General features: G+C 44.0%; 2 protein-coding genes across 2 annotated transcripts in view; one reads left to right on the top strand and one right to left on the bottom strand.

Annotated features, from left to right (window-relative positions):
- The first annotated feature begins 537 nt into the window (after positions 1 to 537).
- Positions 538 to 15585, top strand: wdr41 (WD repeat domain 41). The gene is made up of 14 exons (XM_061262612.1): positions 538 to 771; positions 1232 to 1302; positions 3191 to 3306; positions 5033 to 5081; positions 6420 to 6548; positions 6818 to 6880; positions 9470 to 9581; positions 9890 to 9952; positions 10051 to 10158; positions 10799 to 10983; positions 11222 to 11343; positions 12864 to 12949; positions 14058 to 14191; positions 15006 to 15585. The coding sequence occupies exons 2-14, from the start codon at positions 1255 to 1257 to the stop codon at positions 15144 to 15146; spliced, it is 1356 nt and encodes a 451-aa protein (XP_061118596.1). The 5' UTR covers positions 538 to 771; positions 1232 to 1254; the 3' UTR covers positions 15147 to 15585.
- Positions 15586 to 18873: 3288 nt separating this feature from the next.
- Positions 18874 to 22456, bottom strand: part of pde8b (phosphodiesterase 8B) — a 52755-nt gene continuing 49172 nt past the window's right edge. The window contains exon 22 of the mRNA XM_061262648.1: positions 18874 to 20700. Coding sequence (XP_061118632.1) covers positions 20591 to 20700 — 110 coding nt within the window. The 3' untranslated portion in view covers positions 18874 to 20590. The remainder of the gene's footprint in view (positions 20701 to 22456) is intronic.

Raw genomic sequence — 22456 nt, 5'->3', positions numbered from 1 at the left:
TGTCAATGAAAACTTCTGCTTTTCATGAGTGCATATTTTCGAGCGATAAACAGATTGTAATAATGCCATTTAACATTACAATAATAATGACTATTATTAAATACATTTCTACATGTTCTGTATACATGATGCATTTAATAGGATATGCTTTTCTTATTGATAATGTGAAATAACTACATCTGTTGATAAAATATGTTGCATTAAAAGAGAAAATAGGAGTTTCAAAAAGGAACCGATTAACCAAGCATTTGCTCATGGATACCCATTTGTTGTGCTCCAAAAGTTTTACCAAATCTTACCGAAAATGACAACTGTAGATGGACACAAAATTGCTCACATGGGCTGCAAGTGTCTAGAAGTGTTCAGAGAGGGTAAACTGCATGGACAGGCAAAAGAGACTGGGATATTATCATACTATAAGTGAAAATAACAATACGATTTTAAGCACAAGGAATCTTTGTTCCTGTGGTCGGTATGCTCCAGACTCCGAAGTGCTCCTTACATCTGTTTTGTCCATCAAAAGCTTCCGTAGTTCAAGTCACATGAATAAGGTTTCATGCAGGCAAAATATTTCTCAGCAGTGTTTATTTCAAGTGATGGCTGGTACAGCAAATATATCTGGCTAGCGATGTTGACATCAACTGCTCTTACTTATTGTTATGAAAACAAGTTTTACTGAATGCTAATGAAAATATTTACGGAACAGAGGTAATGGTAGGTAATTTCATGCAAAAAGACTCTTAACACTACGTTAAGCTACTTCAGCGAAAGGTAAGTTAGGCATTGGAACACAACCATCCGTAAAATATGGCTAACTTTTAAGTATTATCTTAAATATTGTAGTCAGCTACTAACATACAAGTGTAGCTCGATATGATTTGGTCTTGTTAGCCCTGCTTATGTCAGTTAAGCTGACGCTTAAATTCGATAGGTAGCTAGCCGGTTATATAGCTAGCTAGGTTAACGAAGACGGAACCATTTGTTCATTAACGTTAATGCTGGTGATTTTAAAGGAATTCGCTAGATAACCGTGTCGTATGCAGTTCTACTGATCTAGTTGGCTATCTAGCTAAGCTATCATGAGCCGGCTGCCTGTCATAGCATTACATTGCACATTATATATATATATATATATATATATATATATATATATATATATATATATATATATATAAATATATAAATATATATATAGATATAAAACAACACAATATATTCTTCCTTCCCCCAGACTAGCTTGTTTGCTAGATTGACATGTTGCGATGGATACTCGGAGGTCGGGAAGCTCAGGGTGCAGTCGAGGTGAGTACAATAGTCAGGTGCAAACATTAGCTAGATCCAGGACTTACATTTTAATATTGACTACATTTTTAGCAATGTCACGTTATAATGTCAACACCATCTCCAGAAAATTCGGTCTGGGATATTTGAGTCCTTGCCGAGATAACATTATTTATCTGAATCAACATCATCGGTTTTGGATCACTAATTCCTGGTGTTCCACCCTCCCTTTATCTGGGAGTCAGTTATGAAGACAGTGTGGGCAATCGGTAACACTAATTACCCGAGGGGAAATAAATCCAGCCCTGGTTTTCTTTTCTTCGGGGTAAAAGCCAGTCATGTCGAGTCGATACATCAGGCATGTTACAGCGGTACACTTAAATATTTCTTAAATGTATGCGAGTCAATGACACCAGGTAACAATTTCAGTCATGGTGAATAATAGAGATATTTAGTAGTAACAATTCATAATTTAAATCGATTGAGTTGAGAACACAACAACAGTGTCCTGTCATATACTAGAAAGCATTTTCAGGCATTTTCCAGATTGGATCACTTCTCAGCATTTTCAGAGACTTGAACACATTGACCCATAATCTACAGCAAGTGTAATCTCACCCTGAGTATTTACTGGTCATTGGGTGGTAATAAAAGCCAACAAGAATATTTTGAAAATTCATCCTGTGTGACATTCGTGACCAGTCATCATATGATTCTAAATTAAAACAGATCAATTTATAAATATGTGTCTAAGAGCCAACATTTATTATAATGACATTAAACTGGTCTATAGGATGAATGTATTTAGAGCACTGATAGACCCTGGGGGTCATACCCCGGCCCATAACCTGAAAGTAGACACAGCATATGTGGAGCACATTCACCAACTAATAACGACAACTATCGGCAAGGGAGAAACTAAACTACCCAGGTGTATTACCAGTAAGGTGCAGCCAGGCTTTAATGCAGATTGTGTGATCAGCAGCATTACAATTACAAGAGTGCTTCTTTACAAGGAATATACTACAAGCTATGTGTTTTGAACAAGGGTGGTTTTACAACTCGGCTTAAAGTTCTCATTTAAAATGTCCATCATTTTTTTCATGTTAAAAAATAACATATTTGATACCTTCTCATGATGCCATTTTTGTAGCAATATTGATTCAGTGTGTTTTTGTTCTTAAATCACTCCATAATATGCAATTTCCCGATTGTGCAGCGGAAAATTCCTGCCACATACAGTATGAGTCACTCACACAATGCAAAAAAAAAGAAGGTTTGATATGTTGCTCAATGTTAAGACATGTTGCTCAATGTTGCTGTGTCAGATGACATTGTTGGTTTCTCTGGGCAGTCCAGCTTCTCCACAATATACCACCGGATTATCTTCTATGAAAAACAAGCACTCTGTGCTCCTAATAGCTAATAGCTTCCTTTTTGAATGGAACCGGTATTTGCAGTGGGAAAAGTGGCTTTTGTTGTTAAATCCAACAAAACTGAAAAATTATGGATTGGCACTATAAAGTATTCTCTTTGAAAAGTGGTTAATTTAAAAAAGAAAGCACTTACTTAAGCTCCAGTATTACTTAATATACAGTTCCTGACTGGATTTAGATTTTTGTGGTTTTGTAAGGGCACCGATAATATTATTTCACATTTAAAAATTGGAATTGGGAATTACATATTAGAATATTTACAAGAATATTTTGGATGTTAACAGACAAATCTCTTACTTTGTAATTACTGTAGTATCATGTAGGACTATATATTTTGACCATAAAATATTATTATTTTGATGTAAAAGTGACAAATGAGATGTAAATTCAGTGTGTTTGTGTATGTATAGGAAACTGTATTGTAGTTCACTGCTGTGGCCGTGTATAACCTCTGTTCTTGTGTGCCGCCTCAGAGAAACACAGTCCTGTTCATTGGGGAGGAACAGCCCAAAAACTCTTACACAGAACTGCAGGTGCTGAAAGGACACTTTGACATGGTTCGATTTCTGGTGCAGATTGATGACTTCAGGTCAGTGGCTCTCTCCCGGCTGCCTCTGACAGCCATCTCTCCCACAGTACGTGATTGACAGGGGAAGTCTGCACCAAATCTTCTCTGAGAAGACAACTTATAGACTGTGAAAGGTTCTTAATTCTGCTTTCTGGATGGTTTGTGTGTCCACCTTGCCAGAGACAAAATAAATAACAACCAGCATAATGCAACCCCTCACATTTTTAGGAATGGGGGTGCGAGATCGTACGGCTTGCTGTATAGTAAGGACTTTTTGAAGTTAAGAGCACAACTAAAGGCAATGTCTGCGCGGTATTGGAAGGCAGTGGCGTAGCGGGTTTCACGCTTGGCCTCCCTCAGTAATCCTTTGTTATTGAGGGCTCAGCAGTCCGCTTCTCTTGTCTTTAGTGGGGCTCAGGAGAAAGCAGGCTCTGGAAAATTTTTCAGATTGGTTTTGAAGACAGAAAACGTATCCTCTGTCAGCCTCAAAGTCAGTTCCTCTCCTCTCTTTTTCGTTATCCTGTAACTTGGTTTTGGAACAAGCGTCAAGGGCATTCGGTATCAAAGGGCGCCCAGCTACGCTAAGCCCTCGGCCCAAGTCTTCCACCAATCAGCAACGCAGGCAGACCTGACTGCCGTGCACTCACAGTTGACACATCCAAAACAGAATGGGCCGTGTTTTCAGCTCTGGTGGTTGCACGCTTTGGAAGGTGAAATTGATGCGGAAATTGCCGCACGTTAAAGTGACAGGGCAGGCCCATCAGATGACCCAGAAAACCGAAGCTCAACAAGCCTGTCGCTAGACTTGGCTGTTGATGCTTTTAAAGCCACATTCTTGGTAGTGAGTGGCACTGGGTTCACGTGGCAGCTGAATGCTCGACGCTGTCGATTAATGCACCAAGGCAATTTAGTCAAGACAGGCCTCCAGATGCCTTTCAAGTTCTGGCATTTTTGTCTGTGGCCATATTTGTGTATATATATGCGTTATAGACATTAGTCAGCTGGCTTTTAAATGTTACTTAAATTTTGATTAGAGTTAGTGGTGTCTTTGGGCAGTTCTCAGGCAGTGACCAACAATTTCTCCATGGAAACCCTTTCTGCGCTAAATTTTTTTTTTTATTAGACACTTTTTATGAGAGTGACTGAGGGTAATTTGAGTAGTTTTTTGCTTGACATGGCTATACTTGTGGATTTTATCTGTTGAAATCCATTACAGCAAGTCAGAAAACTGTATCGTGTTGTATTAAGGGAAAATTTGGATTATTGTTATGGCATGCACAAAACTGCAACAATATTTGCAAATACATTTACACAGGCATAGTACTGTAGCAGCCCCTGCCTTCTCATTAATTAGTGAATTAGTAATCACTAATATTCTTTAATTTGCACCATTCAGTGCCCAGATTTCACTGCACATCCAAAGATGCTAATTCATAGTACAATAAAGTGTCTCCTGTGCTGTACTTGGCCACAGGTTCTAACTCCAGAGAGAAGCAGCCACTTGGCTTTCCAAATCAGTTTTCCGTTTATTCTCACTCACCGCTAAGTGAACTGCTACTGTAAATTGAGACTAGGTCCTCTAAGCCTCAGCCATTTTGAGGCAGAGAGCTAGCAGGTGTAGCGGCTGCTGCCGGTGCTTAGCGCAGAGGTATAATAGCCGTGTGTCGCATGGGATTTGAACCCGCAGCTGTTTGACCCTGTGCCTGTCGGCCATTCTGTGATTAGTTTGTTTGTTTGCGACTCGCAGGTTTGCGTCGGCTGGAGATGACGGACTGGTGCTGGTGTGGAATGCTCAGGTTAGTTATTTGTCAGCATTAAATTCACTTAGGAGCTTCCCCTGCGTCCAGAACAGCCATCCCGCTCCGGGCCCGGCCCTGATGGGCAGTAATTCCTCCGCTCGCTGCTGAACCCGCTAACACACTCTGAGCCGCGGGGAGGGAGAGAGCAAATTGGTTCGATCAACATGATGACTTGCAGTGATTGAATGAGGTGGTCGGGGGAGGGGGGAGAGGGGGGTTGGACTGATAGAAAGGAAACCTGCAGACACTGCATCCCTTCATGAGCAAAGCCCATAGTTCTGCTGTCAGTTCCAACTCCGCTCACCGGCAGGTAAGAGAACAACTCCGGCAATAAACTATAAAAAATCATTTATCCAATGATTCGCTTGATGGTTCTTGGTCAGAGCGTCAAATTACTGCAACACGCTTTTCACTGAAAAAAAATCTCTTTACTTTTCCTTTAAGATGATGTAATGAAAAATGTTACCTTATAGCAGAATTAGACAAAGATGCACTTCAATCAATATGTTCATATTTTCCATGCCTACCTTTGTTAACCATCTATATAGTAGGTTGGCCAAACCCTGTTCATAGAGATCTTTCAACTAACAGCTATTCTATTACCCTCATTCAACTAAAGTACACATCATTCAACAGCTGGAGATCTCATTGAGCTGCAAATTAATAGTCATATTTGTCAAATGATGGTAGGGTTGGAGTGAGTACCTACAAGACTGAGATTGGAGAATGACAGGTGCTATGCACCATTAGAGGGCACTGTTGTTAGTTGTTTTCAGTGTAGCATTGGGATCAGACCTGGGTTAAATACCAAATTGTTTTGGATTTAAATATTTTTTGATGCTTTACTGAGCTTCTCTGGTGTATTGGTAGCTGTGAAATACAAAAAAGTGCGAACCCTGGTCCTCTTGGTTGGCTCAGTTGCACCAGACCAGTTCAATCAAGCTCAGAAAATTAAAACAATTTTTCACAAATGCACATTTTGTTGAATGCATGGCAATCAGCCCTCGGTCAAATTGTTTGGATTTAAATACTTTTCTGTGCTCGATTGGTACAACTGAGCCAAGCAAGAGGACCAGAAGCAGGGCATTACAGTAACCTAACCTCAAAGTAACACAAGCATGGATCAGTTTTTCAGCATCCCCTATTGATTTTTTTTTCAGTTTCATAAGTGAAAGAAAGCCGCTCTGGAGACATTTTGCATGCATGTTCATGTCAAAAGTTAGGTCTGGGTCAATAGTAACACAAAGGTTTTTCACTGCAATATTTGGTTCAAATATTTCCGTTGTGTGCTGTGTGCTGTGTGCTGTGCTCGGATGGTGACTGTCGGTGTCTCAGACGGGCGAGCGTCTCCAGGAACTACGAGGCCACTCCCAGCAGATCACCGCCATGACGGCCTACAGCTGGATCACTGGAGACACTGACCACACCGGCCTCATCACCGCCTCCTCCGACCGGACCCTCAGCGTATCCCCCCGCTTACCGCAGAAACCTGGCCCGTTTCACTCACAAGGGCCAGATGGGCTCACATTTATTAGTCTTTGTGGTCTTTGAACTTTATCGTGTGCAGTTCAGAAGCTTATAGCCTTGACTGCTTTAATTCTAACCATGGTGGTTTCTGATTTACTGTTCAGAGATGCCTCAGTTGTTTGTGCTGATCAGAGTGGGCGGCAGTGAAATGCTGATAGGAGTATTAGCTCTGCCCTGTTTGGTTTTTCCTCAACGCGCCTCTTCAGCTGTGGGATCCCGAGACTGGGAATCGGGTGCAGACAGTGTCTGATCTGCAGTCTTCAGCCAAGGCAAGTGGATCTGCCGTAGGGATAGCCATAAAATGCATACCAGTTGTAAAAAGTCACATGTAAAGGTGGAAGTCATCCCATTTGGCATGTAGAGTGATTTGAATGCAGTTGAAGTAAACTGGAATATTTATGAACCATTATGATACAAGCACATTTGTTGATGTAATAATGGCAGATTCATTTCTATTGTACAGTTTATGGAGTCAAGCAGTGTTAACCTGTCAGTGCAGTGACATAGTTCTTTTTGGTTAAGTAGATGTTAAGTAGCTCTGGCTCTCAAGTCTGAACAAGCTCTGTGACAGTGCTTTGGCTGAAGGGCAAAGGAGCTAAAGCATTACTGGGCAGGGCTTCAACAGAAGCCTGGGACTGCCCACTGATCACCCATCTCCCCCTGGCGTGGGTGCCCTGCTCTCTGCCTCTCACTAGAGGGTCTCTGGCCTGACACTTTTAACCCGGCCCGGCCCATATCCAAACCCATCACTTTTATTTTTTATTTTACCTCTGTTTATTTGCAAAGTTGGGGAAATATGATACGAGTACAGTGTTTCTTGTGAGTTCACAGAGGAATTCTGGTATGTCTGTTGCAAAAATTTTGTGTGCCTTTCCCTGCATGTGTTACTCTTTGATTGTTTGACCTACCATGCACAGCATGTTTTTTGGGAAAAAGTTAAATTCAGGCACTCCAGTCTTAAGTTCAGGTTTAACGTAAGTTAAATTCAGTGTCTCGCGCACTCCAGCCTTAAGTTATCAGCTGAAATATTTTTGGTGGCACGGTGACCTTGAGGCTGTGCTCAGCTATGTTCTCTGTGCTTAACTTTGTTCAACAGTTACCTTTCTACGGAAGTGTAGGCCATCTGTTTGTTTGAGTGTCCTCTAGTCTTAGGTCTTAGTTCAGTGATCTCCTACATTGACTTCTGGAACCTTGAAACAGAGGTCGATATCTGAAGGACCTGAAGACCAGGCAGGGAAGATGCATTTGCCTCTGGTGTATGTCCGTAATCCTCGGTTTCTAGGTGCAGCAGGTTGTGAAAGCGAGACATTCCTTACTCCGGTGTGGTCTAACGTCATCCGCTCCTCTCCCCGGTATCCGCTCCCACGGCCCCGTTTCCGAGCCTGGCTGAGATTCCAGCAGAACAGCCTGTCCGTTTCCAACACAAACAGCTGTTCCCATCCAGAGAGAGCTCACAGCCTCAGAGATGAGCCGCCATCCAGAGGGAGCTCCCAGCCTCAGAGATGAGCCGCCATCCAGAGAGAGCTCCCAGCCTCAGAGATGAGCCGCCATCCAGAGAGAGCTCACAGCCTCAGAGATGAGCCGCCATCCAGAGGGAGCTCACAGCCTCAGAGATGAGCCGCCATCCAGAGGGAGCTCCCAGCCTCAGAGATGAGCCGCCATCCAGAGAGAGCTCACAGCCTCAGAGATGAGCCGCCATCCAGAGAGAGCTCACAGCCTCAGCGATGAGCCGCCATCCAGAGAGAGCTCACAGCCTCAGAGATGAGCCGCCATCCAGAGAGAGCTCACAGCCTCAGCGATGAGCCGCCGTCCAGAGAGAGCTCACAGTCTCAGAGATGAACCGCCATCCAGAGAGAGCTCACAGTCTCAGAGATGAACCGCCATCCAGCTCTGCTCACCTTCCTCTTTGAAGCTGCGCTAGAGCGGGATCAGAGGAGGGATCAGAGGAGCGGGATCAGAGGAGGGATCAGAGGAGCGGGATCAGAGGAGGGATCAGAGGAGCGAGATCAGAGGAGCGGGATCAGAGGAGGGATCAGAGGAGCGGGATCAGAGGAGGGATCAGAGGAGCGGGATCAGAGGAGGGGTCAGAGGAGCGGGATCAGAGGAGCGGGATCAGAGGAGGGATCAGAGGAGGGATCAGAGGAGGGATCAGAGGAGCGGGATCAGAGGAGCGGGATCAGAGGAGCGGGATCAGAGGAGCGGGATCAGAGGAGCGGGATCAGAGGAGGGATCAGAGGAGCGGGATCAGAGGAGGGATCAGAGGAGCGAGATCAGAGGAGCGGGATCAGAGGAGGGATCAGAGGAGCGGGATCAGAGGAGGGATCAGAGGAGCGGGATCAGAGGAGGGGTCAGAGGAGCGGGATCAGAGGAGCGGGATCAGAGGAGGGATCAGAGGAGGGATCAGAGGAGGGATCAGAGGAGCGGGATCAGAGGAGCGGGATCAGAGGAGCGGGATCAGAGGAGCGGGATCAGAGGAGCGGGATCAGAGGAGGGATCAGAGGAGCGGGATCAGAGGAGCGGGATCAGAGGAGCGGGATCAGAGGAGGGATCAGAGGAGGGGTCAGAGGAGCGGGTTTCAGGGCTGTGAGGATTAGTGCCTCGGGTCTGCAGTTTGTAAAGCCTGTAGGCTGCCGCATTTCGTCCCTATTCATGAGGAATAATCTGTTTTCACTGGCCTGCCTCTGACCTTTTGTGTATACCACTCCACTGAGAAGTAAAAGAAAGAAATGTACATAAAGATTATATTCACATAGGTCTGTACACACACACCTGTCATTTTTTGTGTCTGTACGCATGTGTATGCTTGTGCATGCGTGTGTGCATGTGCTGACTACCTTGTCGGTCCTCTCCCCTCTCAGTGCCTGCTGGTGTTGAGTCGCCTTGATTTGTGGATCTCTGGGGGGAATGAGCTGTGCGTGTGGGACAGAGACTTCCATCTCCTCTGTAAGACGGATCACCACAGTGACGCAGGTACTGCTGGCAAACGTAGAGGAATTCTGCCGTCTACAAAGGAACAGACCTGGGTCAATTACGTCATTGTTTTGGATTCAAATACTTTCCTACACTGTACTGTGCTTGTCTGGTCTATTGGAACTGATATAATAGTCTCAAAAAGTGCAAAACTTGCCTTCTGGTCTTCAATTCCACAAGGCATGATCAGCCAAGGACAAGTATTTAAAGTATTTGAATCCAAAACAACTGCGTTAATTGACCCAGGTCAGCAAAGGAAATGTTTGTTTTTATTTTGCCATTTTTTCCTCTCTTTTATGTTTTTAAAGGAATCACCGCCATGGTTGAATTGCCAAAGAACTGCATCGCAGCAGCTATGGACAAAGAGATCGGTAACCTTCCATTGTGGCCAACACATCGTTCACTGTGAACCAGACCAATCACATGAGCTGTTTGAAGGCACAGACCGTTCCTCTTCTCTTTTCCCCAGTAATTTACAGGCTGAGCGCGTCATCATCCAGACTGGACACGTTGGTTAGAGAAGTGCGCAGGCTGACAGACCACCAGGACAGCATCCGGGCTCTGATCAGCATCAATGGTGAGGCCGTGCCGTTTAAGACAGCAGAAGTACTCTCTACAAGTGTGAGAAAATCTATAGTAGTCTTCACAATGGAGGACTTCATGCAGTCATGTAATGCTCTTTATGATAAATCCATTTAGCTGTTGAGTAAACTGTAGACTACCATCCATACAGTGGTGCTGATAGTTTTCCAAGAAGGGTTCAAGGCCCCCAAACTGCAGAGATGGCATTCTAACCCTTTTACAGTGCAACGGGTACTCAGCAGGGATGCCCCCTGCCCATCCTATTCTGCACAGGCAATGAAACCACAAGCAAGGCAATGACTGTAGGCTACATCCAAATATTAAAGGTATTAAAGGTCTAAATTTCACTCTATGCATAGAGAACGCTCAGCTCACCAGGCAATGTTACGGATTGGCATAGCTACCAAACCCCCCCCCCCCCCCCCCCCCCTTTTTAAATTTTCCATTGCTTTAAAATATTTTCACATTTCCATCGGACCAAGATGAACTAGATGTTTTCCATACAGTGTGGAGCCCATTTAGGACAGGACTTCATGGAAGATTAGCCATCTCTACTCCACATGTGAAGGTTATCCAGACAGCATTTGAGAGATGTTTGGCGTTTAAGGCTGAGCGATGGCGGGGTGTTGTTACAGACCAGGCGTTCGCCAGTGGCTCCCACGTAGGCGAGCTGATCGTCTGGGACTCCCTGGACTGGAGCATCCTCACCTACGAGCGCATCCTGTGGGAAGAGCCCCGCCCCGAGGGCCAGGCCGAAATCCACCTCAGCTCCCAGAAGCAGAGCGAGATGTGCGTCCAGCACCTGGCCACGGACGGAGAGGTGTGACCGCTCTCACCCTGCGCGACACCCATTTTACCACAACCAGACAACCAGAACAGAAACATACAACCCTGATTTGGTCTACGGCACTGGCATCTGAGTGTATTGTTTGTTTACTTTGACCACTGACAGGACAATGAAGGCACTAGCTTGTGAGTCAGGCTGCACAGTTGTTTTTTTACAAATATGGAGGCCTTTTTCCCATCATTGCCAGTTGTGAATGTGCATGTCCCTTTAGTGTGTTGTTGCTGCGGTCGGGAGCGGACTGTACCTCTACAACGTATCCAGGAGGGGTGTAGTCGCCTACAGGAAGGCCGCCCATGACTCCAACATCCTCCACACCATGCTGCTGCCTGACGGGTTTGTACAGCTGCCGTTCACTGTAGCCCTGCTCAGTGTGTCTGACTGTAGCCCTGCTCAGTGTGACTGACTGTAGCCCTGATCAGTGTGACTGACTGTACACCTGCTCAGTGTGTCTGACTGTAGCCCTGCTGAGTGTGTCTGACTGTAGCCTTGCTCAGTGTGACTGACTGTAGCCCTGCTCAGTGTGTCTGACTGTAGCCCTGCTCAGTGCATCTGACTGTAGCCCTGCTCAGTGTAGCCCTGCTCAGTGTGTCTGACTGTAGCCCTGATCAGTGTGACTGACTGTAGCCCTGCTCAGTGTGTCTGACTGTAGCCTTGCTCAGTGTGTCTGACTGTAGCCTTGCTCAGTGTGTCTGACTGTAGCCTTGCTCAGTGTGACTGACTGTAGGCCTTGACTGACTGTAGCCTTGCTCAGTGTGACTGACTAGCCCTGCTCAGTGTGATTGACTGTAGCCCTGCTCAGTGTAGCCCTGCTCAGTGTGTCTGACTGTAGCCCTGCTCAGTGTGACTGACTATAGCCCTGCTCAGTGTAGCCCTGCTCAGTGTGACTGACTGTAGCCCTGCTCAGTGTGACTGACTGTAGCCCTGCTCAGTGTGACTGACTGTAGCCCTGCTCAGTGTAGCCCTGCTCAGTGTGTCTGACTGTAGCCCTGCTTAGTGTGTCTGACTGTAGCCCTGTTCAGTGTGACTGACTAGCCGTGCTCAGTGTGACTGACTGTAGCCCAGCTCAGTGTGTCTGACTGTAGCCCTGCTTAGTGTGTCTGACTGTAGCCCTGATCAGTGTGACTGACTAGCCCTGCTCAGTGTGACTGACTGTAGCCCTGCTCAGTGTAGCCCTGCTCAGTGTGTCTGACTGTAGCCCTGCTCAGTGTGACTGACTGTAGCCCTGCTCAGTGTGACTGACTAGCCCTGCTCAGTGTGACTGACTGTAGCCCTGCTCAGTGTAGCCCTGCTCAGTGTGTCTGACTGTAGCCCTGCTCAGTGTGACTGACTGTAGCCCTGCTCAGTGTGACTGACTAGCCCTGCTTAGTGTGTCTGACTGTAGCCCTGATCAGTGTGACTGACTAGCCCTGCTCAGTGTGACTGACTGTAGCCCTGCTCAGTGTAGCCCTGCTCAGTGTGTCTGACTGTAGCCCTGCTCAGTGTGACTGACTGTAGCCCTGCTCAGTGTGTCTGACTGTAGCCGTGCTCAGTGTGACTGACTGTAGCCCTGATCAGTGTGACTGACTGTAGCCTTGCTCAGTGTGACTGACTGTAGCCCTGCTCAGTGTGACTGACTGTAGCCCTGGTCAGTGTGTCTGACTGTAGCCCTGCTCAGTGTGACTGACTGTAGCCGTGCTCAGTGTGACTGACTGTAGCCTTGCTCAGTGTGACTGACTGTAGCCCCGCTCAGTGTAGCCCTGCTCAGTGTGACTGACTGTAGCCCTGCTCAGTGTGTCTGACGGTAGCCCTGCTCAGTGTGTCTGACGGTAGGCCCAGGGTGTGCAGGGCTTTAGTGGTCTCCTGTGCTCTTGCAGACAGCTGCTGTCCTGCTCTGAGGACGGCAGTGTGAGGATGTGGGAACTCCAGGACCTCCCCTTACCTGCAGAGCCGGCCCCCACAGGTGACTCCGCCCACACAGAATCACATGGTCACATTCATAATGCACCGCACAGTGAAGCATTACAGCGTTCTGCTCGAAATCGCTGAGGCTTTTCTGCCTCAGCCAAGCAAACACTAAGTATTGAAATGATGGGTATATGTAGGTAGCGACTGAAGCTTTGTACCCCCCCAGAGAATGTAATATGTATTTAGCCTAGCTCCTTTGCAGAAAAAAACTCCTGTGTCTCTCCTGCTACTTCAAAGAAAACAGAAAGTTTTTTGTCTGGTTAAACTACAGAACCTGGATTTTTTTGCACCTCCTCCAAACTCAGAAACTTCAAAAAGTTTTTAGTGAAGATCTCACCGACATCTCCTGTTGATTGTGTTCCGCTAACACGGTCCAGGTGCGGGTCCATGAATCAGAGAGGACCGCAGGTTGACCGGACGATCGCACTCTGATAACATTTCTAAACTGGGGCCCAGGTCCGTGGCTCGACAAGGAGAGGATTCTCAGTCCGGTCTTAAACTACTTACAGTTCCAGGGGGGAGGAGGAGATGTTCCTGGGAGTAATGCTTCCCAGATGACTGTGTTTGAAGTAGAATTGGACTCTGAGATTGATTTGGGATGTCCCTCTTCAAATTAATTTAACCCCCCTCCTTTCAGTAGTGCCGTGTCCTCCGCATTCATCCATCACTGGGCTTAAAGGAGAGTGCTTGTGTAACGTCATGCACTTGACACCTTTTCATATGTTATGGTGAGATTCCATTTCTGCAGCCTGGTTTCAGCACGCTGTAATGAATCAGGCCTTTCTCATCTCCTCCGACACTGATGTATAGTTGGAGAATATTTTCTGTTTGGGGGAAAAAACTAGTTTCATTTTATTATTTTAAAGTTTTGGAATGCCTAAAAATGACAGGAACTTCATGGCCTTGCTCGCTGGTTTTGAGGCTCAGATCAGCTGCTCTGACTGAGGCCTCCTGCAGATACGAGGCCAGGTTTTCTTCAGTCACGCGTTTCCAGCCAGGGATGCTGCTAGGCTTCCTGTGCGGAGTTCGATTTTTCTGTTTTTCTATAGTTTGTGTCCGGCAGGGTTGTAAGGTGCCTTGTTCTTCCTCACCTTTTTGTCCAGGATTCTTTGGGATGTGGACTTTCGGGAGGCCGAGTAAGCAAGCCAGCCAGCAGGCAAAGAAGGTTCCAGAAGTCTCAGGACTGCGCACCTTGGAGCTGACGGGGGATCTCATTGGACACTCCGGAGCTGTGCAGGTATTCGCATCACAGTGCAGCAGTCACATGACTGAAGACAAGCCCACATATCCCCTCATTTCTCTCTGGAATAGGCCGTCCAGTATGACCGGAGCAGTGGTCAGAACAGTCAGTATTTTATAATGGATGCCATGGACTTGGATGTGTTTAATTTGGCTGTGCTGCCACCGACTTTACTGCCCAGTTGTACTTGTGAATGCACTCATTTGATTTGAAGCTTACTGCTTTGTGTGCTTGTGTAACCAAGCTTCTCATAAAGACTGAATATTAAATAGTGTGACTGAAATGGTTTCGTCACTTTTACAAATGGGACCTTATACTAAGACTTTGAGACTTTCCAGTCCTCACATTTTGGGCTAATAGGGGCTTTTGCCAGAGAAGAGCAGATTTTATCAGCTCTCTAATATTCCTGTTGGTCTGTGCAGTCCTGTGCAATGGCTGCCACTGGATCATCTCAGCTGCTGTGATCTTTCACGTCTATTATGGGTGAACTGAAGACTCTCATCTCAGGGAGGGGGGAGGATGAAATTCAGTTTTTGCTGACGGTCGTGCTTCTGCTTTGTCTGGCAGTCTTATATTATTAGTGAACAGCCTGTTTTGACATCCTGGTACTTTTAAGAAAATTTGAAGGGAATTGTCCCCTGCTTAGTCCAATCAACTGAAAGTGGCTTTGGATAAAAGTGTCAGCTAAATAACAAATGAGTATGATTTTATTAAGAAAAGCAGTGATAGAAATGTGTTAATAAGTGTTACATACTTTGTCTTGTATAGGTGAGTAAGTGAATAATCTGTGCTGGACCATGCTTTCCTGCAGATGTTTGTGTACTTTGTGGACCTGGGGCTGGTGACCTGCTCCACAGATCAGCTAATCATCGTGTGGAAGAGCGGAGAGAGGGAGTCCAGATTCCGCAGCCTAGCTCTGTTCCACAAGCTGGAGGACAGCCAGGGACTATGACACCCAGCGCCTTACACTGTCACTTCTGTTTTAAGCCCTAATTTATTGGTATAAATGTCATTATTTAATTATGTTTCTTCTGAACAAGTGTTCTTAAATGTTGATCAAAGCATGCTGCCTCGTGTTTTTTTGTTTTTTTTACGTGAACCTTTCTGACGTTGTGGATGTAACATGCACCGCTCAGTGTTGTGTGTGTGGATTGTACGGTACGTTTTTAAACACGCTTGGCCTTCATGTGCAAATGTCAAAAACTGACTTGTAGATCTGATTTTAATTTGACTAAAATATTTTAACAGTATTTTAAAACTGGAATCGTTTGTGTCCTAGGAATTTACAAGTTGGTCTTAAAAACATGCTCATTTTAACTGTGAATAATGGCAATTAACTTTATTGCATTTAATTAATTCCTTAAAAAATAAAGTATTATTTAGTTTCACCACATTTTTGCAAGTTCCTTTTATTGTGTTTCACAAATACAGTTTAAAACTTTCAGTGACCAGAAAAAATAGAAATAAAACTAAATCTCCTCAAACAGGAATATTGAAATGATATCTTAAAAGGGAAATCAAATGCATGATCGTGGATGATGAATGTGATGATTCTGCACCCACATGGCTGTGGTGCACATTCTTATACAACACAAATATCCTTCAAAAATACACAGACCTTATGAATTATACGATGCCATTATTCTGTCAGCAATAAAGATGATTCTTTTTAAAAATAGAGCTTATATACAGTTCTGCTTGGGAATTTCTGTTGGTTGTGCAGCTAGTAAAAAAAAAAAAAAAGGAAAAAAATGCAAACGGTACAGGTAAAGGACTTGGCACGCATTTGTAAGATGCTGTAAAACAATATATCCACAGTATTTTAACAAAACCATAAAATATGAAATGTTCCCATCACCATCCCTGGGTGCCATGCCATGGGAGGCCACACTGAAAAACAAAAGCCAGAAAACCAGGGAGAAGAGTCCTCTCAGGGAGGTACCGTTTCAATCATTTAAATACATTAATAATGCATATGGCCAATCCTCAAGACATCTCAGATGTAATAAAAGTAATTAAGTGATGAGCTTAAAGAAGTAATGATATGATTGGATATGATGAGTACTTCAGTCAAGTGGCTCCTGTGTGTCAGACCGTGAAGGGGACTCAGCCTAAACTTATTGAGTGTGCTTTTGTCTTCCACAACTGCACTGGCTTCCAGGATCCACCCATCCGTGCACACACTGAAGTCAGTCCCAAAAGAAGCTGCTTGTGCTCACCTTGGTGCCTCCGTAAAAAAGTACCTCATAGTAATGCCTTGACGGCAGTCAGTGGGCTTAAGCGCTAACGGCATGTCTTCCAGGGAAGTGTGACTTCAAGTTTGGGTGTGGATAGGTCACATGAAAGACAAATGACGTGCTGGTAGTTAAAGAATAACCAACAGGATCACAATTGAACACATTAAACAGAAGCAATATCATTTGAAAACCAGGGCAGGGAATTGTTGCACTGTATGAAACATTGAGAAGGTGTGAGCATATCGCATCTATGGTCACTGTAGTAGTAATTTATGAGTGCTGAGTGTGTCCCAGTTTTGTTTTTCAAGCCTATTCCCATTATGGAAAAGCTTTTATGTATAATTTCTATGGATATTTCTTGGAGATTAAGGCAAGAACTCCAGCAACTGTGTAGGTTTGTTCGCATAATCCCTTTATTCACTTGAAAAAATGTTTTTTGTTAAAAATTAGGAAATCTGTGTGATCTAAATATTTGTGATCTGTCAGTATTTTTAAGTTCAGGTCAAGAGCCAGTCACAATATGGCTTATTGTTGTCCCAAATGGTCAGCTACAGTTCCTTCCACCCTCGGTACTGACCATCTGGTTAAGCTAGAGAATCTGTGCTGTAACTCTGTTTCGGAGCTTATAGTAAGGCAACTAATGCAGGGTACTGTGCTTTTGGTCAAAAAAAGTAGATATATAAATAAAATAAAAAATTCAGTACAGTACACAATGAACACAGAACATTACTTCTTTCGAAGAGCAGACTCAAGAACAACTTTACAGGTAAAACATTGCTAAAACCATCCAACCACTCATCAGTGTGACTCACACATGACTCCATCTTCCTGTGTTCAGTACATACAGTACTAGTCCCCATATACAAGAACATTACACAATGGACATATGATTGTTCCTTTACAGCAGGCTGGAAGTGTACACTTATACAATTCCCATTCTTTGTTAAGCCACTGTACAGGTAAGCTTTTCTTCAGAAAAGCGAACACAAATGGAATGTACAAAAACGTTTGCTACATGGTTTATTCCCATCTTCATGCATGGAAATAAGAAACCAAAGAATAACCAGGTAAATAAAATTGAAGTATCTGAGAACTGGTTTCTGAAAATTAGTAGAACAATCAGATACTGCAGTCGCAATGCTCAAAAGAGTGCCCCACACTCAATAGAGATGTATACTTGAAAAAAACAAAACAATCTTGCATTGTAAAGTACACTAGTATCTGCAAATGCCTTTTCACAGATCACTTACTCTTAGCCTCCAGCACACTTGCCATTGGTTTTACCTACATCTACCACTGGGTGGAGACATTGGTCTATTAATTTTACCTTCTCAACAGTTGATTGGAAAAGAAACAGTCCTGTTGCTAGACATGGAGATAGTAGGTCAAGAGAAAATGTGAGATTGATGCAGCACGTGTTGGCAGGCTGGAGCAGCAGTGGAGTATGGAGATGCCTTAACCGGTAAAGCGGGGGAGGACAACTTCAGTCCTGGAGGGCCGATTTACACGCTGGTTTTTGTTCCAACCAGTTTCCTTAATTTAGTTTTCTGACCACTCTATAAACTACACTAGTTCACTCATGTACTGGATCAGTAAAATCTTTAGGATACACCAGCAGTCTGTGACTGTAGCTGGTGCGTATAAACATATCAGATTTAGACAAGATTGAGCTAATTAAATAATTAAGAGCAGAAGTTGCCACAGAATCCTGAAACAGATGAGTCCTTGCTGTGCACCCCTGCTGTTAAGCAAACCTTAACTCAGAGCATCTGAATCTACTGTACGCTTAGCCCTGATGGGACTGCGCTGGGGTGTTATGTAAATACACATTATTAGGTTGCCTTTAATGGATACCCAAACTTTGTAAATGTGTCCTTGAATGCACTGAAAAAGGCAAACAGCCAAAGCATGTTGGCATTTCTCCTGTGTAGAACTCATTTCAAATGCAATAAAAGTGACTGGATAAAGGAATGCAAAAAGAACATTTCTGGGTGAAATTTCTCAGCTCAGTGCAGAACCAATTTCCAAGTTTTAGTCTGAACAAGGCTGTACTGAAGCATTCTTGGTTCCTGTCCCCCAACAAAATACCAATAATAACAACATGGGTATACTGGGATACAGCACCGCACACAGTGATTTTTCACAGCAGGAAATCATTGGAGCACAAATTGGAGCCTCTTCTGTTTCCTGAAACAAATTACTTTCTAGTCTCCTTATTCCACATTCATTTGTGCAAAGTAAACCTAAATATGTATGTATTATTAATTATTATTATTATTATTATTATTATTATTATAATACTTAATAATAATTAATAATAATTCATAATAATAATTCATAATAATAATTCATAATAATAACTCATAATAATAATAATAATAATAATAATAATAATAATTATAATAATAATTATAATAATAATAAATGGGAAAACAGAGCGTATCCTGCATCTTTTTAGATTATTTAAAAATCAACTTTTTATGATTCTGTAGAAGTTACCCAAGAAAAGCATGAAATTCATTTTTTAGGAAGTCTCTTATCAGCCAGCCTGGAAAGCTTGGTACAGCAAAATAAGGGGCTACAGTATTGAATATAGACTTATGACTAAATAGTTAAATACTTACTGGCTTTGTATTCACCAGAATACAATCTTGATAAAGCACCAACATGATATTCAATAGATTATGGTACAACTAAGTTTAAGTTTTGTATGTTCGGGTGCAAGCTAGTGCCCTTTGATATATATCTCTTAACCTATGAACAACATTTCTGAATATGCCTTTATGAACAAAACATACTTTAAAAAAATACATTCATAATTTAAGCACTCTTGTGTTGTTTAAATACTTTTGAATGAAACAGAAAATTATAAATTACAATATAGCTATTAATTATTATTAATATTCAGTCAATTTCATTTGACAAGGTAATTTATATCAATTGCTAATCGTAAATACAAACAGTGGCAATACTGCCAGGTCTTCCACTGGTCCACAAGATTTGCAAGATTGGAAAGAATATGGTTTAAGGACAATAGGGCAGCCACAGGTTCCAGCTGCAACACAAACATGTAAGTGCATTTCTGTCTGCCTGACTACATCACCCCACAAAGCAGCACCATCCTTACCCGCCACTAACATTCTTCAAGGGCGCTTCTTCTTTCTTGTTACTTATGGATTGTCAAAATGAACAAAACAAAAATCAAGTGTTATGAAATTAAGTGTTATGAAAAACAACTGCTGAATATCAAAAGTATGAGAGAAACCATTCTGCAGTACAACAGAATCAACCCATTGGATAAAGCAGTTTGGGCCTGTACAATGCACAATGAACAAAGTCTGCTTTAAAACAACCTCAATAAAAAATATACATAAAAACTGAAAAATCAAAGACCTCAGAGAGCTGGGCTGGGTTTTTCATTTGTTCATAAGTGCTAGTCCCATTAATAGACTTCTCAGAAACTATGCTATCAGAAGGTTATGAGGGAGCTCTCGTATTCTGATGTATATTACAGTAATTTAAGATCACAGTAGTTAGCTGCAGCAGTATACTAAACAAAAGAGCTCTTACTGCTCAGATTTTGGCAATAACCACAGAGCATAACTCACCAGAATGGCTTATTAGTGTCCGTATAAATGAAATACTTCAAGCTGGCTTAGTAAAAATTAAAAGAGGGAATTGAAGCTTTCAAAATGAATGCTCAGGTGTGATCTTGAGTTATGTTGTTGTGTTGTACCATGTCTTTCCAGATGTCCCATTCTGGTAGAAGTATTCTACCCATAGTATTTTTTCCTCTTTGAAGAAACAGGTTAAGTTGTAGGAAACTGATGCAGCGGACCATTGTTTTTCGTCTCCCTCTGTCAAGATATTAATACGGTGCTAAATAATAATGGTAAAAAAAAAACACAAAAAACTGCAAAGATAGAGAACTCTCCTTCTAGTAAAGTGCGAGTTGAGCATATTCACCCTTTAAACCGGGAAAGATTGTCAAGAGAGACGGTCCAAGGGGCTCTTCCTCTTGGTTTTCGGCCTCAATCATGGCCTCCAGTTCCTGGTTTGAGGCCAGTGTTTGGCGGACATATTGTTGTATCACAGTGGGGAGGTTAAAAAGAGTGTCGGGCTACATTCATGGACCCCCTTTGGCTACAGGGGGCATGGGTCAGGGGGGTGGGGGGGGTCTTAAGCTCTTGCACTTCATCTCATCCAGACCCTTCCAGTACTTGTAGTTCTCTGAAAGGTGCTCCATCAATCCGGGCAGACTGGCAAAGGCTGGAAAAGACAATGGAGATTGATACAGGAAGGCACACCAACGCACAGTGCACACACACAGGTGCACACACACCAGTAAGCTGTACACACAAACGCACACACAGCAGTAGCTGTTGGAGCTCAAGGTGATCATGGGCTTTAGCTATCTAGGAGACAAACAGTCTTCAAGTACACCAGCAAATATCCAATGCTACAAGACAGTATCACAAATGTGCTAAATGCGAGCATGGCCAACAAGTGTGATTGATTGCTGCTTTGTGCTATTTCAAGTCAGTAACAGGGAAAACAGCTGGGTCACACGCCAGTGCAGAGCAGAACTGTGAGAAACTCTGCTGGATTCCCTGTCTTTAAAATATGAGGGTGAAAGAGTCATTAGCAGAGAGAAATGTGAAATGAGCACCTCTGCAGTGCTGCCAGCTGCTGGAAGAGGCCTGTCAGACCGCCTCCAGGCTGGGAGCAGGGCTCCGACCCCACAGGGCCTTTTCATTGTCAGCGATATCTTTAGAATTCCAGCTGCTATCAACCACCCTTTCTGCATAGTCTCTGCTTGACCCTGTCTCTATAAAGCATCCAGGAGACACGTGACTGCAGTAAATTAAGCTGCAGGTCCATTCCCAACTGGACGGTTACAGGTGAATACAGCACTATGAAACAAGTAAGGGAGTGGTGGACCATGACATACGTTACTACCCCACCTCTGCTGTAACAGTGCAGACGCGTTTCCTGTGTGTTCTGTAACAGTGCAGATGTGTTTCCTGTGTGTTCTGTAACAGTGCAGACGTGTTTCCTGTGTGTTCTGTAACAGTGCAGTCGTGTTTCCTGTGTGTTCTGTAACAGTGCAGACATGTTTCCTGTGTGTGTTCTGTAACAGTCCAGACATGTTTCCTGTGTGTTCTGTAACAGTGCAGACATGTTTCCTGTGTGTTCTGTAACAGTCCAGACATGGTTCCTGTGTGTGTTCTGTAACAGTGCAGAAATGTTTCCTGTGTGTGTTCTGTAACAGTGCAGACATGTTTCCTGTGTGTGTTCTGTAACAGTCCAGACATGGTTCCTGTGTGTGTTCTGTAACAGTGCAGACATGTTTCCTGTGTGTTCTGTAACAGTGCAGACATGTTTCCTGTGTGTGTTCTGTAACAGTCCAGACATGTTTCCTGTCTGTTCTGTAACAGTGCAGACATGTTTCCTGTGTGTGTTCTGTAACAGTCCAGACATGTTTCCTGTGTGTTCTGTAACAGTGCAGACATGTTTCCTGTGTGTTCTGTAACAGTGCAGACGTGTTTCCTGTGTGTGTTCTGTAACAGTCCAGACATGTTTCCTGTGTGTTCTGTAACAGTGCAGACATGTTTCCTGTGTGCGTTCTGTAACAGTACAGACATGTTTCCTGTGTGTGTTCTGTAACAGTGCAGACATGGTTCCTGTGTGTGTTCTGTAACAGTGCAGACATGTTTCCTGTGTGTTCTGTAACAGTCCAGACATGTTTCCTGTGTGTGTAGCGTACGTGTTTCATGGTTGGCTGCTTTACAGGCAGCACTGCAGAAGGAGGCGGTACTGGGTCCCTCTGCACGCTCTCCCGGCTCAGCGCAATAATCTCATCCTTTGTGCTCCCTGCCCTCTGTTTTCACGATGCGGCTGACTCCTGGAGAACCCGCCCAGCATTCCCCGCATAAGCCTGACCCCTGCGCGACCTCTGGAATTAAACTCGGTGGCGGTGGGATCCTGCCCATTGGTTCCCGACCCCGCTGGGGCCTCCGGTCCC

The sequence above is a fragment of the Conger conger genome, chromosome 12 (genome assembly GCF_963514075.1).
Source record: "Conger conger chromosome 12, fConCon1.1, whole genome shotgun sequence".
Classification (NCBI taxonomy): Eukaryota; Metazoa; Chordata; class Actinopteri; order Anguilliformes; family Congridae; genus Conger; species Conger conger.
Note: the sequence above shows the minus strand (reverse complement) of the source record. Positions and strands in the feature narration are given on the sequence as shown.